Source organism: Neoarius graeffei, chromosome 24, assembly GCF_027579695.1.
Source record: "Neoarius graeffei isolate fNeoGra1 chromosome 24, fNeoGra1.pri, whole genome shotgun sequence".
NCBI lineage: Eukaryota > Metazoa > Chordata > Actinopteri > Siluriformes > Ariidae > Neoarius > Neoarius graeffei.
Window position 1 is genome coordinate 32,297,003 of NC_083592.1, and position 16,100 is coordinate 32,313,102.

Genomic DNA, 16,100 nt, shown 5'->3' on the forward strand with positions numbered 1-16,100 from the left:
CCACTACACCACCGTGCCACCCCTTGTCACGGCTATCAGACAAAATATTTTTAAGTAGTAGTTGCTCCTGATTTGACTGAAAGAAATAGGTCAAATCAGGGATATACGTATATACATTCAGGGAAAGAAATGCACACAAATTCACATAGGCACTCACCCAACGAAACACAACCCCCCCCCCCCCCCCCCAAAAAAAAAAAAAAAAAAAAACAGGACATTGTTGTGCAAATTCTTACTTCTTTTTTCTTCAACATGCAGGGTGTTGATGGAGAGGATTTCGAATGACAGCCGGAACAGTGGTCATCACAGGTGGAATCATAGCTGCAGTCATCTTACTGACTATTGTTACAGTACTGTGTTGCTGTAGGCTGCAGGTAAACAAACATTTTTCCACTAGAGCCACAGTTAACCCCTTCAGTATTATTGAATACAGTCCTTCAGCACATATGAAGGCAATACGGGTTACCTCAAAACTTCTTTCCGTAGGGATCATTTGAGTTAAACTACCTGTTATATGTGGGTTTTGAATTTGTACGTGATGAGACAAAAAAAAGACAAACAAAAGAAAAATTAAAGCAGTTATTTTTTAAAAAATATATAAAATTATTTTATTCATTAAAATAAGAAATGACGATTTATTAAACTATGATTTGCTGTAGGATGTCTACTAGGTTTGTGAAACATATGCAATATGCCATCATCCTATCGTGCCCCCTAACTATTGTCACATTACAGCCAAAAAAATACCAGAAGCTGGTTACACATCAGCTCCAGCTGCAATCACTTGCATTAGCATTAAGTCTTTTTTTTTAAAATTCATTACCCATTAACAAGGTCAGGAATGCTTGCAGCCTGAAGCCAGGACTGTAAATAAACCTAACAAGCTATTAGCTGTAATTAAGATCATTATGAAATAATATAAACTGTTTGTATATGTGGGTGGCACGGTGGTGTAGTGGTTAGCACTGTTGCCTCACAGCAAGAAGGTTCTGGGGTCGAGCCCAGCAGCCGGCAAGGGCCTTTCATTGTGGAGTTTGCATGTTGTCTGCGTGGGTTTCCTTCGGGTGCTTTTTAACCTGGTGACTTGTCCAGGGTGTACCCCACCTCTCGCCCATAGTCAGCTGGGATAGGCTCCAGCTTGCCTGTGACCCTGTAGGACAGGATAAGTGGCTACAGATAATGGATGGATGGAAGGGTTTGAATATGTGGTCCGTGTTAGGGTTTTGCTGGGATTCGAACCTGGTTCGCTGGTATGATAATCCAGCAAACCCCCACTAGGCCACCAGGGGGATGACTCAAGTGCAGAGGCGTGAGGCGGAAGTAGAAAAGTATCAAAAACAGTTTATTTACACTATGTACAATCCAAGGGAAAAAACAAAAAGAATAATCCAAAGCTCAGAAGATAAATAAAAATAAAATATCCCAAGCTTCAAAGTCCAAAATCCAAATAAGAAAAAAGGCAAAAACTCAAACACTCAGAAGATCAAACAGGTCAAAAACAAAATCCACAAAGTCCAAAAGAAAGAAGCAAAAACCAAGAATACAAAGACACAGGCAAGGTACATGGGCCAGAGGGAACTAGCACTAACAACATAACATAGGAAAAAGACTCCGGGACAAGGGAACAAACAGAGGGGTATTTATACACACACTAATTAAGGACAGGGCGGGGCAGGAAACAGGCAATAAGACAAAAACAAAACACAGAACACAGTCGTGACCTCTAGAGGCCCAAAACAAACATGACCAGAAAAGGAAATAACAGTGGCCTCTAGAGGCCAAAACAGTCCCAGTCCTAACAGTCTGTGGTGAACAGTAGTGGCGCTACTGAATTCCTGTATAGCGTAGTAGCCTTGATAAACAAACATTGTTATATTTTCTTAATGTAAGCCCACTTAAATGTTTTATGAACGAAGACATGCATCTGTTTAGTTGGCATGGTCAAGGAAAGGTAAGATATTTTGTTGCTCTGCTTTAAAATCAGAAAACATTTAGGCTGTTTAGGTTCATATAGGACTACAAAATAGGTGAAAAGGAAACGCTTAATATGAGCTACAACACAATTTATTATTGTTCATCTTAAAGCTGCAGACACCATGTTTTCTGACAGACATTTAAATTATGAAGGCTATTGTGATAGAATCAGTCATCCTAAGCCTCCTATCCACTACTGCACACTGTATATATACTGTAGGTATTATTTTAACATTTAATATGGTTTGGATTCATGTCTTATGGTTATATAACATTGTTGTGACCAAAAAAAAAAGAAGTTATTCACGGTTTCTTTCTGCTGGCCTTTTGAAAATTCACTTAAATTTGTGACACAGTCAAATGGCAATATTACGGACAGTTGCAAACATTTATAAACAGTCACCTGTTGTTTTATATTAAAAAATCTCTCTTCCCTTTTTTGAAACCCACTTACGCCATCAAACTTCTGGACCGCACTTGACTCTGCTAGTATTACTGTTGTAAGAGTGATGGGTCAGAGGAGGAGGAAGAGGAGGAGGAGCCTGACTTCACCAAATCCTTGCCCAGTCCAGCACATCACTCAAACCCCACAAACCCTCCGTGTTCTCCACAACCACAGAGCCCTCAGAGTCCTCCAAGTTTTCTGACTTCACCAAGCCCATTGAGTATAATATCTCTTCCAGAACCCTCATCCTCTAAGCAGCTTCTCACAACCTCACAGCTTCACAAGCTCAATGGGCCAGCAGTCTGCAGACACTATAGCCCTGCTCTGTCCCCGGCTCCCATACGCTCCTACATGTTCTGCCCCACATGCTCTGGCCTACTGCCCTTCTACCTGCCTCGAGAGCAGGGAGTAAGGAATGGTGGAGGAAAGATCAGCTATAGGAGCTTAGAGCAGCAAGAAGTAGACCTGCCTATGGACATATCCAGCTTTAACAAGCTTAACCTCATACGTTCTATCACCATGAGGGAGGTGGTGACACACCAGAGCATCAGTACTGATGTGTAATTTCTTATGAAGACTTGTTTTGAGACTTAAGGGTTTTTTTTGGTTGTTGTTTTTTAATCTCGAAATGATATAAAGATTTACGTGGGCTATTTGAACTTAAAGGTTGTAGGATAATCATAGTAATCATGACAGTTTTAAAAGATTTTTGGTTATGGGCAGCAACAAAGAAGACTGACAAGGAATGAGATATGCTGTGGATATGTCTATATGTATTTATGTGTAAAAAGAAGGTTTTAATTATGGAATTGTCATATGTTCTTATCACAAGACTAATTAGACTCTAAAGTAATGTACAACTAGTAAGTAGTTATACTGTAAGTTTATCAATGATCATCTTATTAATTGGGGTGTCACGGTGGTGTAGTGGTTAGCACTGTCGCTAATATTTATTATAAACAAATTGTACCATGCATTATAAGGAGCTTTACTGCTTTCTTTCTCACAGCAGATGCAATGCAGCTTTGTTTTTGGTCCAGATAATAAAAAGCCTAGCATAGTGAAGGGACATCCGAAAAGATAAGTCCATTAAGTCATCATTGTCACCCAAGTATAAAGCAAAGCCAGAACCTAATAATCATTTCAAATCAGATGGTCAGTTATTCTGTAAGGTGTGTAAGCACATGAATGAGTGGCGTCAGATGGACGCAGAAAGGATAGAGACACAGGCTGCTTGTCAAAGCACAGGTAATATTTATTTTCATTTTCTTATTATACAATTACATGCACTAGTGTAGTGGTCAAAAAATATAAAGATAATTTGTAACCTTGGAATTTTTAAAAATATAAGTTCACTAATATTTCTACATTTTTATTAATGTTTTCCATTTTTCACTTTATTTACGCAAGTAAATAGATTCACTACAATGACTATTTCAAGACAGCAAAGATTACACATTCCTGTCAGGTCATTTTAATGAACAAGAATTTGGAAGACTTTTCCATCGTTGATCAGCAAAATAAGCATCAGTGTGTGTTGTAAGTGGACCAGCAGATGGCGTAAGTTCTTTCGCTCAGATAGCTGTGTACCATGTTGGCAAAAGTTGAAAACGAAGGAATGTTGGAATGGCAGTATACACCATATTACCATCTGTCACATTGAGGGCAGAATGATCTGAATGTTGTTATACTTACTGAGTAATTGCAGTGGTTACTTTAAATCAACCCAGACAGTTATTTCATTATCTGTCAAAAGTTATTGTGTTTTATTCAAGCCTTCAAAGTAAAAACTGTAATATGCCTGATTTAACAGGATATGAAAAATACTGCATACTGTTGGATTAGAAATGGAATCGTATTTATCCTACTTTGAGAGGTAACAAAATGTGCTTTTTTTTTTTTACAATAAAATTAAATGACATTTAGTTTTGATTGTTTCTTTACACTGAGGTAACAGCAAGGTATATTATATTAACTGGACTGTGCCACAAATGAGCAATATATAAATTGTATACAGTTTGAAATATTACATGTTCAAGTGCCAGGACACAGTCAATTACACATAATACGTCTCAGGAAAATCAAGTAAAACGAGTGTTTGTTCTTCCCTGCTGTCAAAAACAGCTGCTGACTGCAGAATAATAGTCAGAATGAGTGGAGAACACGGGCTGTTTAACCAAACACCTGTTCCAACTAATAAATAAACAATAGAAAACCAATGGCCCAGTAACAGTTAAATAAGATACCAAGGAAACAGCAGAGCACTGCAACTAGCAGTGGATGAATATTCAGTACTGACTATCATCACTGTCAGTTTGATGGATCATAAATATGCTCATGCTTTATAATTATGGTCCATGGAACAATAATCAAAATAATTTAAAGTTTCCTTAATGTATCCCACAGTTGTAGGACTTTGTCATAAAACAGATATTGCTACTAAAATACTGACATCAATGGTAGTTTAATATAGCTAGTTTTAAAAAATAAAACAAAAAAGGAATTTAATGGGTAAACCAAGCTGTTCTGTGACTCCAGATGTCTGCCATGGTCTGTGGATACTAGATGTTCAATATTTTCCCCATCATCCGTTTATGAAATTCTGTTTTTTGCATATTACCCAATGGTCCCGATTTAAGTGCATTACATTTTTTCCTTTGTGACAAAAACTAGGTGGCACGTTGATTCCGGCACGAATGGCAACAGGCCTTGCTGTAATACCAGTGACTGCAAAGGTTGACTTTAATAGCCAGAGAGCAGTTGGTGCTGGGACGATCCTGGCAGTTGTCATCTGTATGGAAATCAGCCGTCAACACACCATACTAGTCAGTCACCTTGTCAAGGAACTACAGTTATCTTAGGTAAAACCAGTATGATCTTTAGTCTACAGTCTGCATGCAATGTATTAACCAACTTCTACAAACATGAATGTGCAAAAGGACCAGTCAGTTTCTCTTTGAGGTTTACCTGGTGGTTCAGTGGGGCAAGGCTGCAATGCACAGGTCTGTTTGTTAACAGGCTTAGTCAGAGGGTCACATCCACGAACAAGTTCTCTTCCCTGGTAGCATTTCACATCCCTCATTCTCACTCCCACACCACATGTCTTGGTGCACTGGAATTTGAGCAACACCCAAAGTTGTAATATACCTATGTACACATCCATATTCCCAATTGAAAAGATTCGATGAGCAATGATATAGCTACCTCAGACCAAGGTGTTGTATACCACTTGAAGCAAGGTCTCTCGAAGCAAGTGTCCTCATCTCCTGGTCGCTTGCTAGCGTCACATTCCTCATCCTCATGGATTTGAAACTTGCCACCCGTGATGCCGACACACAGCACAGTCCTCCTCTTTATGCCACGTCCACATGTTGTGTTGCACTGAGATGAGAAGTTTACTTTCAGAAAAGGCTGAGCATACATCTCTGAGTATAACCCATACTGAATCATTTGCCATTTATCTATGTAATTTTGGCTTCCTGGAGTTTCATAAGAATGTCTAAAATATTTGTTCCAACTTCGCACAACACCATCTGATTACACTAATGAGCTCTCTATCTTAACAAACAAGGGAAGAAAGAATCTAGGCGGTAACCCACAATTTATGGATATAAACCCAAATTGACATTTGGACAAAGCCCCAAAACTCATTAGGAAGCTCAGCTCACTTGAACTTGAAATTCATTTGCTCACCCTTTCCCAGTCTTGAGCCAACCAGTGTGGTGGGCACTCCTTATCTCCACAAGGATGTGTGGCCAGTGGTTTGTTCTCTAGTGAACACTGAGACTCAGGAACCACTCGGCCCTCTGGGGTTTTGCAGTATACATGCCGTACCATCTTCCCCTGCCCACATGGACCTGAGCACTGGATATCATTTACAAACAGCAGACAACAATATTCTATTTGTCTCTGTTATTGAACAAGATTGTTAAACCATAATCATGTTAAAAAAAAAAAACCTTCAATGCAATTTAAAGGATCTAGATGCAGTGTGATAACTCTGAAACAAAGCAATGCTGGTGGCTTATGTGTGCCTGCTTGACTGCTCTTCTATGAAGCTTACTGGGCCCCACATGGAGACTGTCCACTGGCGATCACAAGGTGGACCAGTGCAGTTCTTGGATGATGGAGGCCGAGTTGTCTCATCACATGGCCTGACTTCATCTGAGCACCTGACCTCACGAGTCATTAAACCTCTGTGGCCACATGTTGCTGGGCACTGTACAAAAAAGGACAACTTTAGTGTTATGTGCTATCTGTACAAACTACTCTTATGAATCAAAATTTATTTGCGGTCTAAACCAACAAAAACTGACTTTCCTCCAAACTTCTCTGAATCATGCAAGCACACAAGTGCAAAGTCTGATGTTAAGGAAAGCAGAATTGTGATTACATTAGCCTTCTGGATTCAAAAAACACTTGAGGAAACTGAGGAAAATTTAAGGAACCATTGTTCTTGTTTTTTTTTATGTGTTAAGTCGTGCAGTCACAGACAATTCCATTTGTTAACTTTGATAGCATTTTATAATAATAATAGAAAAACTAAGCAATACAAAAGTTATTGTTGAACCACCTCTAACCACTCAGCCATCTCCCACTGTGGGCCACAGGTTGGGCTCTTGCAGGGCCGGCGCTCTGGAGGGCGCTCTAACTCAGCATCTGTGCACAGATCGCTGTAAACCGAGCTGTCCAGGCCAGGGGCCAGCATCTTCCAGCAACGCACTAGCCGAAACTGAAAACCTTCACCACAGGTCCGTGAGCATTCACTCCAGCTGCTGGCCTCCCACCTGCAGGCATGAAAAGTAGATATGAAGCCAGAAAATTGAAGCCAGAGCAATTGAGCAACATTAGCTGTCATTTATAGTTAGTCTGTTCAGCTGAAAAAAAAAACATTACATTGTTATTGTACAAATGTGATATTCTACATAGAATTTGCCACAACGGGCGGCACGGTGGTGTAGTGGTTAGCGCTGTTGCCTCACAGCAAGAAGGTCTGGGTTCGAGCCCCGTGGCCGGCGAGGGCCTTTCTGTGCGGAGTTTGCATGTTCTCCCCGTGTCCGCGTGGGTTTCCTCCAGGTGCTCCGGTTTCCCCCACAGTCCAAAGACATGCAGGTTAGGTTAACTGGTGACTCTAAATTGACCGTAGGTGTGAATGTGAGTGTGAATGGTTGTCTGTGTCTATGTGTCAGCCCTGTGATGACCTGGCGACTTGTCCAGGGTGTGCCCCGCCTTTCGCCCGTAGTCAGCTGGGATAGGCTCCAGCTTGCCTGCGACCCTGTAGAACAGGATAAAGCGGCTACAGATAATGAGATGTGATGAATTTACCACAACAGTGTAGTTCCATGATGAGTACCATCTTTGTGTTCTAGTGCATATTTTAATCAGAATGGCATACATGCCTTGGCTGGCACTCCCTTCCAATGCAGAAATCATGCACTGGTTCAGGGCGAGTCAAAGCATCACAGTAAGAGTCATCCACCTCAACACCATCATATCGTACACACGTAGCAAAGGACTTTGTCACACCTATTACAAAAAAACAAAAAAAAAAGCAACAAATAATATTTACATGAAAAATAAACCCATTAAGTATATCCAAGAACCATTTTTATATTTAAATGCAGGTGTGGATATGTGGTCCAGTTGGTACCTATTGAGCATGTCATGCTGCATGGTTCATGAGAGGACAATTTCCAACGATACATATCTGCAGAACTCAATTTGTTCTTCCCGGTAACCCTCTGTTGATTCCTGTGGGGTTGGGATTAGGGCATAAACGGTGATATCTCGGGCTAGATCATGTAACAGCCATTTCATCATATGTTATACAATGCATGTGTTGTGATACCAAAACAGTGGATCCCAACTCCAGTTTTGATTCACATTGCCTGAATATCAAACATGGAAAACTGTGATATAAAAAAAAAAGTACCAGAAACCTTTGTGATTCATGTAAACTAAAGCAAAGAATAAAACCTTGTGATTCCTGTAAATTAAAACCAAAGATGAAACCCAAGATAAACCAAAATAAAACCTTTGTGATTTTTGTAACTTAATCCAATTGGACTGGCATGGCCATGGTGTGATCTGTGCTACATTTTCCCATAAATACCAAAACACCATGAATTATTTCTCTCTGAAAGACCATCTTCCTCAGTCTTAGTCTATCTGCCTCTCTCTCATTCCTCGCCTAGGATCTCTTTTCCTTTAAGTGTGTGAAAGGGTGTGTCATGTGATGTGTTTTATGATCTCTGGCAGGGAGGCTGGTGAAGTGGTGTTTGGACACTGCAAGAAAGCCAACATGAATTATAAATATGATGGAATGCAATCCCACCAGCCCTCCACTTGGCTGTCTCTCCTCACCACTCTTTGAATGTCTCAAAGAGTGTAAAAAAGCAGGAGACTCCAAGGAAAGTCTAGAGCACATTCCATTCCCTATGAGCTGGACTGTCCCACATGAGTATAGATATGAATTTAGCTATCCTGCATACCTTCATGTCTGTTAGAGAGAGCTACAATGGAGGTTCTGTTAATTACAATACACCCATGCCACATGTGACCTTGCTTCATTATGAATGAGCTAAAAACTGATGCAAATATCACTACCCTAAGTTTTATAGACCATGACACAACTTGATATGGTATGCAACATAACACTGTGCTAAACTGATTTTGGATTAAGAAAAGATGCTTGATTCATGTGTTTACCTGGTGCGATTGGCGCGGCTGCCGTTCCTCAAGCTGGTAATCAGGGTCCTGTTCTGGAAAAGGTCTGTCTCATTGCGGTGGCGGCCTAGAGAGAACTCAAGAAATGAACCATTGAAGTTCCCTTGCTCTGAGTTGCTGTAGTCCAACTCAGCTGGCTCTGCTTCAGAGATGAGGCTTTCCCCCTCACCAAGCAGCCGATTTGTGGAAATGTTAACGTGCAACGTGCAACGTGCAAGAAACATCCTCCATATGAAATTTTCAGAATCCACCATCTCCTCTGCAGGTCTGCTTGCAGGCACAATGCCAGGGGCAACCACTCCACTTGGCCAGCTGCTATTTCCATCTTTACAGACAAAAGGTTATAAAGGACATGCATCATGAATAGGGGTATTACTGATTTGAAGATATGATGGTGGCTTGAGAAAGACAAAAAATAGCCGAGTGAAAAAATATTACTACAAACCATCACAAATAGCTCCTCTCTAAAAATACATTTTCAGACTTTCACAGAATTTGAGACTGACTCAAAAGGCATTCCAGAGCATTTTTTTTTTCCAAAACTGGCACTGGCAATTGAGAGGACCACCTCAGAGTCACTGACTGCCCTCTTTCCCATGTGGTTGTGGTAGCTGGCATTATGTGTAGGTGTGGAATTGAGAAGGCAGAACGGTACCCTACCACAGTTAGAGGACAATAACAGGCTAATGGGCACTTGTCTATTGGGCAGTTGACACGGAAACTGAACCACAACTCAGCTGCACTTTTCATAATGAATGCAGTTGGGCCCAGGGAAGACAGGTAATTAACTACTATGCCAGTATGTCAAAGCTATATCAAGACTCCTTAAATTTTTTATTCACAATGTTTAATTTTTGTGTGGCTGCTCATTCATCTTAAAGAAGTTCAAGGACCTTCAAGTGAACAAAATGCTCCCTCTACTGTGAAATTATCAGTATGGTGCATCAGTGTAAAATTGAATTTCATCACTACTGTCTGGTTGATTGACAGTATCGAAAGGAAACTTTTTGGCAATTTCAACATTTCCATTTACATCACAGATCAATGTCATCTAACTTTAATGGATAACCTAATATTATACTTAAATCCTACCTGGATAATGCAGGGGTGTTGGAGTATCCTGATTACAGTCTATAGCAGCTGTGTCCTCATACACTTCATTGGTCTCCTTGTCAGGCTTATCCACTGCACCAGGCCCAATGTTCTGCATCCTCACCTGCTTCCTCTGTGTATCTGGGACAGCCTTGCCATTCACACTATCATTGTGGGGTGACACATTGTTGATCTCCATGGAGACTTGGTGACTGGATCCTCCATCTGAGCCAGTGTAAATAGGTGGCTGGGAGACTGGAATAAGAGGGTCACGCATCACTGTGTACTCATAGGTGATGTAAGGGTTGCGACCATTCTGGTTCCAAACCTTGGAAGACAGGAGATAAGAAGCAGGCAGATAAGACATGAATTAAAATGGGGAAACACGAGTTCCATAAATGTATGAATATATTTAATAAAAGTACAAGAATAAACACTTCTCATGTATTGTCCTTTGTGGTTATTATAATCAACCATCAACAGGAGCTCCGCTGTCCATTCAGAAGACACTATGCAAATGCTGCAGCAGTTTTTACCAGTATAAGTCACATACTCATGTCCTTTTGGGGTCATTTCATATACCAGTACATGCCTGACTTTTGGGACCATTGCTCCAGGGGCAATGTATCACATTGTTACAGCTTTTTTAGTATGAGCCATGGCACCTGTGGCCCACATTACGTTAAAGGCAGGGTCAGCTAGCCAAGTGAGATTACCCAGGGGCCCTTGGCGGCGGGAGGAAGGACCGCAGCTACAGTACCAGAACATTGATGGGCTGATTGATGGGCCCTTTCGCCACGATGTACTCAATCCCCGTCTCATACACATCGGTGGGCCGCCGGTATTTGAAGATGGTGCCTGCCACATGGAAGTTCTGAGGGCTGTCCACCTTGTAGGCGCCATTAAAGAAGAAGTTCCCTGCTTGATCTGTCACAGCTGTAAAATAAAGAAGTTCATTCAAACTTTGCTCAGTAGTGGTGATACCTGTCTGACTGATTGCCCAATTGTAAAATTTTGAAGATAAAGTAAATTGTGTTCTATTTCATTCCTTTAAAGATGAAAAGAATAACATCACACTTGGCTTACTTATGTAAATTATTGTTTATATGAAATGTCTCTGGTTTTATATATGCACACCAAGTATATCTGCAGACTTCTTTCTCTCAATGATCTGGATGTCCCATGAGCCCTCAGGGATTTGGGTAATGAAGGAATATCCTGGAAGAAAGAAAAATGTATTCATAGCTTCATGTCTTCGAGGCGGGCTTTTATGCGCAATGAGGTAAATGGGTATCCTTACCAAGGCTGGAAGATCCACGGCGAAAGTTACCAGTTACCCTACTACAGCTGCTTCCATCTCCTTGACACACTCCACACTTATCCAGTGTGTTGGGAGAGAAGAGGATGCCATCACATCCAATAGGCTGCAGAGGGGGATAGCACACTGAATAACATGTTTCAAAAGCAAGCAATTTGAAAGACCCATGACTAGATGAATAGAGCCTTGAAGGGGTGTTCCTGAATAATTCTTGTATAGGTCCTGCTTATTGGAACAAACTGTTGAGTAACATCATCTTGTGGTCTATACATTTACCTCACACCTGCCATCTACACAGACTCCTCTGTAATTGCTATACTTGCAGGAAGTTCCGTCACGGGCTGGTACCATCAGCTGCCTCTGACCATCTGATGTAGTGCAATGAAGGTCACAAGGATTGCTGGAAATGTGAACGTAGTCATCTACAAAATTATTAATGGAGTGTTAGTTTTTGAGTTTAGGCATGCGTTTGGAAAAGCTGGTCTCATTCCAGTGGCAAGTACCTGGGTAAAGGGGTTTCCAGTGGTAGCTCTTCCCATTGAACACCTGAGAGTTAAATGACCAGCACTGCTCCTCTCGGAAACTCCTTCCAGTTGAGGGGCAGTCCTGAAAAACACAGACCAGGCTCAGCCAGTTAAGACTGGATGACCGTATCAATGGCCTGTTTGCCACTATCTAATGGGAAATGAAATGATGGGAAGGTCATTTACTCATTGATATTCCAAGTAGTAATGTAAGTTTAATCACCAGCTAGCTTGTATTGTCAGCTGGGGTGTCTAGATTGTAGCTCTCATGTGTAAACGCATATTGTGTTTCAAAGGAAAAGGAAGATTGATAGTGTGAACTAACCTTTGTATTGCAGAGATGGTATCTTTTTGCACTTCCTGTGCATGTCATGTTGTCCTTACCAGTTGTTGTTCTCTTTCTTTAAATGAAAGAGTTGTGTGATTAGCTTATTTAAATTAAATGTTAACCATCTCTGAACATCTCATAATAGAACTTTTGTAACGTACATAAAAATCAGATCATTCAGAAAAATCAGCAGGCAGTTCTTGGAAGTTTTATTTAAGGTAGTGTTTGTAAGGAACCTACTGACCTTTGCTTAAGACAATGTCTCTCCTGAGACATGACCCCCCCTCCACAAGTGCGTGTACAGGCTGTCCACTTTGCCCATTCCCCCCACCAATAAGTAGTTACCTCTAGTCCGTCTTCCAGACTGTTAGAGGCTACACCCTCATCCTGACACAAACAAAGAGTCTGTTCAGGAAGCAAGTGAAAATTGGAAGCCAACTTCTATGCAGAATACAACCTTTAAAAACCTGTTTTCTGTTCCAATCATGATCGTTTTCAGAAATTTGTTGAACTTTATAAGTAGTAAACAATCACCTGTAGTGAGACTTTGCAATACAAAAGTTAAATTTTAAAAGATGTGAGGCCATCACCAACCTGCACTCTACTTGAGATGTTCCCCAAAGAAAGGGTCAGTGTAATGAGACCCAGGAGGACCACAGAGCATTTTGCAAACTGGGCCCTTGACCAGGTCCTCATCCTGAAGGTGGGAAAATGTGAGAAAAGGAAGATGACTTTCTCCAAAATAGCAGCAAAATTAGTTCTATGAAAGGGTACAAGGCAACAAGTCTCAAGTGACTATAGGCAAGTTCACACTTAACTGTCAGTGGACTCACTCTTGTATCTAAAGTGTGCTAAATGCCTGTACTGTATAATTTGTAACCTTTACTCAAGAAAGTTTTGGGCCGATATGGACTGAGTGGGGGCAGTGTACATCTCATCTCATCTCATTATCTCTAGCCGCTTTATCCTGTTCTACAGGGTCGCGGGCAAGCTGGAGCCTATCCCAGCTGACTACGGGCGAAAGGCAGGGTACACCCTGGACAAGTCGCCAGGTCATCATATGGCAGTGTACATAAATACCTGAAATCTTCAAGAGTTATCTGAGAATTTGCCTTGCTTTAATGTCTAATTATTGTATTAGAGAGCCATTGCTAGTTTTATTTCACATGACTGTAGGTACCATGAAGATATCAGCTGACATACTGACAACACTTGTTGGAGAAAAAACCTCATATGCCTACTTTTGATCAACTGCAGTCTCCTCATTAGGCCTGTGCCTCCAGTTAGGTTGGTTCCTTAAAATAAGCAAACATATCGTCTAGCTCAGTTTGCAGTCTGGCTTTTTCTGGCACTAAATATTGGTGACAGGTGTCTTAAACTACCCACAGGAACACCTGGAGTTCATTATCCAGCCCAGACACAGCTGGAGTTCCGCCAGCTCGCCAAAACACCCGTCTCCCACAGATCCGTGCAGCAAGCGCATGGCCGCCGAGACAAACCTTCCTCCTCTGAGCTTCCCAGTCCACAGAGGAGTGTAAACACAGGATCCCCCTGATCCCTCTATTGGGCCTCTGCTCAGGGGAAGGGGAGGTGTTTTTTTCCTGGCAGCAGACAGACAGCAGGACCATTCCCTCAAGGGAGAGGAACTAAGGGAGCAAACTCTGGCCTGGAGGCTGAAAGAAGCAGACTCATCCTTTTCTGGGAGAATTGCTTCTCACCAGGTTCAGTTCAGTGCTTCCTCATTTTTCAGCACCTTGCTCAATTCTGCAGCCCCAAAGGGTAAAATCAACAGGGCTTTCATTTGTCAATTGCCAGTGAGCAAGTAATTGATACAGGCTAAGTTACATGGAGGAAGTTTTGTAAAGTTCATGGACATCTCATGGCTACAAAAGACTAGCAAGGGGTTTTCCATGAAATTGACCCACAAAAAATCATTAAATTACTCATTTGCAAACAGGTACATATGTTGTGTTGTGTCGAGTAGAAAGATGACTGTTACTAAATGTATATAAAAAGACTGAAAAAGATTTAAATGTATTGTGATTTTCTTAAACGTGTTTCACTATTAAGTTTTGTTGGATGAAATTTCACAGAGTAACCTCCTTTCCACTTTCCACAGAATCAATACCTATGGACTTCATGCATAATTGTTTTTCCTTGAATATGGAATAGTTTAATTATTTCATTTTTTTAAATTGGATAATCTGCTCCCTGACCCTTCGGAGACTGTTCTTCTGTTGCTAAAGACAAAAGCTGATGTCTTGCCTAACACTGAACGGATTTCTGTCTTAAGTTACAATTCACACTCACTTCGCATCACAAGGGATGAGGAGTGCAGAATCCTGAATCTTGAAATATTTAAAATATTCATTTCAATATTTCAGTAATTTGGTAATGGAATATAATAATACATTTATTTGAAAACAGTTGTCTAAGTTTGGTTTAGGCCACATACCTCACCGATTCAAATTTTGAAATCTGGCACGGCAATAATTATTAATCACTAATGCAGTGACATACATAACAGTTATAAATTGTGCTTTAATTTAGTCTTTCTGAAAATGTACCCAGGGTTTTTATTTCTCAATTAATAATACATTAACATTATTACATTTTATACTAATATTAAATGTGCTATATGACACTGCCCTGTGCATACATAAATAGTAGCTCACATCAGCAAAGCAGCGTTACAGAAATGTCAACCCTGTTTATTTGGGTTTGTTTTACTGTGGAACAAGTGTCTACTCTGTCTGGTTTAGCTGTCACATCTCAAAAAGTTCCTCTGTTAATATACACGGGCACACACAAACACAGTCAGTAAATATTTACCCATGTACCTACCTGCAGTCCTTGGGCTGTAGTAGAGCTGAGTGGTGGCTGGGCAGTGTGTGTGTGGTGGTGGTGGTGGTGGTGGTGGTGGTATTAGTCTGTAACAGTGTGCTCTGAGGATGTGTCTTGCGAGGAAGGTAAGGTGTACATCTGCATCCCTCCTCTCACCCCCCCTCCTTTCTCTCTCCTCTCTCCCTCTTTCCCTCCCATCCCCTCTGCCATCCACCCGCCCACCTTCACTCTCCCCATCTAGCCCAGAGAGTGGCAGTGCAGGGGAACGCCCACATGAAAAGCACTCTTCCAGCTAGTGCCAAGCTTGAGGGCTGCTACCACTGCTGAGCTGTGAAGCACAGCCCTGGCCCCATGAGTCTCTGCCAGACTGGGCTCGGCTCGCAGACAGACAGGGAGGAAGTCGTCGTTTCCCACAGATCGACACCCCTCCCCTCCTCCGCTGGCCCTTAAACACCCCTTCGCATCACAGCAGTCCATTTGCAACCCCCCTTTTCTTGGCCTCTCAGTCTCATATCAGGCTCTTCCCAGCCTCCTGCTAACATTTAATCTGTATGCTGCCCCTAACCATGGCTGTTCCTCTCCAGATAGACCCATTCATTACACCTGGCCACATGACTGGAGTGCAGAAGGAGCCCATTCATTGCAAGCCAGCAGAGATGACAGAAAAGCCTAAAGAGATGAAAGTAAATGAAGTAAAATCGACAACAAAATATCATAGGCATATGCTAGATGTAAACATATTCAACCTGAAGTACCAAAAGAAATGTAAAAAGTCCATGTGTGTATGACAGATTAATATATAATGACTATATGTTAAGAAATTGAAGTAATTTATTAGGTGTATAACAG

General features: G+C 41.3%; 2 protein-coding genes across 2 annotated transcripts; one reads left to right on the forward strand and one right to left on the reverse strand.

Annotated features, from left to right (window-relative positions):
* Positions 1–281: 281 nt before the first annotated feature.
* On the forward strand, positions 282–2,983 carry LOC132872828 (protein FAM163B). Its single transcript, XM_060907920.1, has 2 exons — positions 282–374; positions 2,465–2,983. The coding sequence occupies exons 1-2, from the start codon at positions 282–284 to the stop codon at positions 2,981–2,983; spliced, it is 612 nt and encodes a 203-aa protein (XP_060763903.1).
* Positions 2,984–5,088: 2,105 nt separating this feature from the next.
* adamtsl2 (ADAMTS-like 2) lies at positions 5,089–15,395 on the reverse strand. Its single transcript, XM_060907921.1, is given in 20 exon segments — positions 5,089–5,210; positions 5,387–5,531; positions 5,624–5,800; positions 6,113–6,283; positions 6,483–6,638; positions 6,993–7,206; positions 7,819–7,945; positions 8,070–8,170; positions 9,128–9,470; positions 10,238–10,565; positions 10,998–11,173; positions 11,375–11,455; positions 11,538–11,661; positions 11,832–11,977; positions 12,059–12,161; positions 12,405–12,480; positions 12,652–12,794; positions 13,002–13,104; positions 15,248–15,303; positions 15,306–15,395. Coding segments are annotated over 20 exon segments (2,982 nt in total).
* Positions 15,396–16,100: the final 705 nt, after the last annotated feature.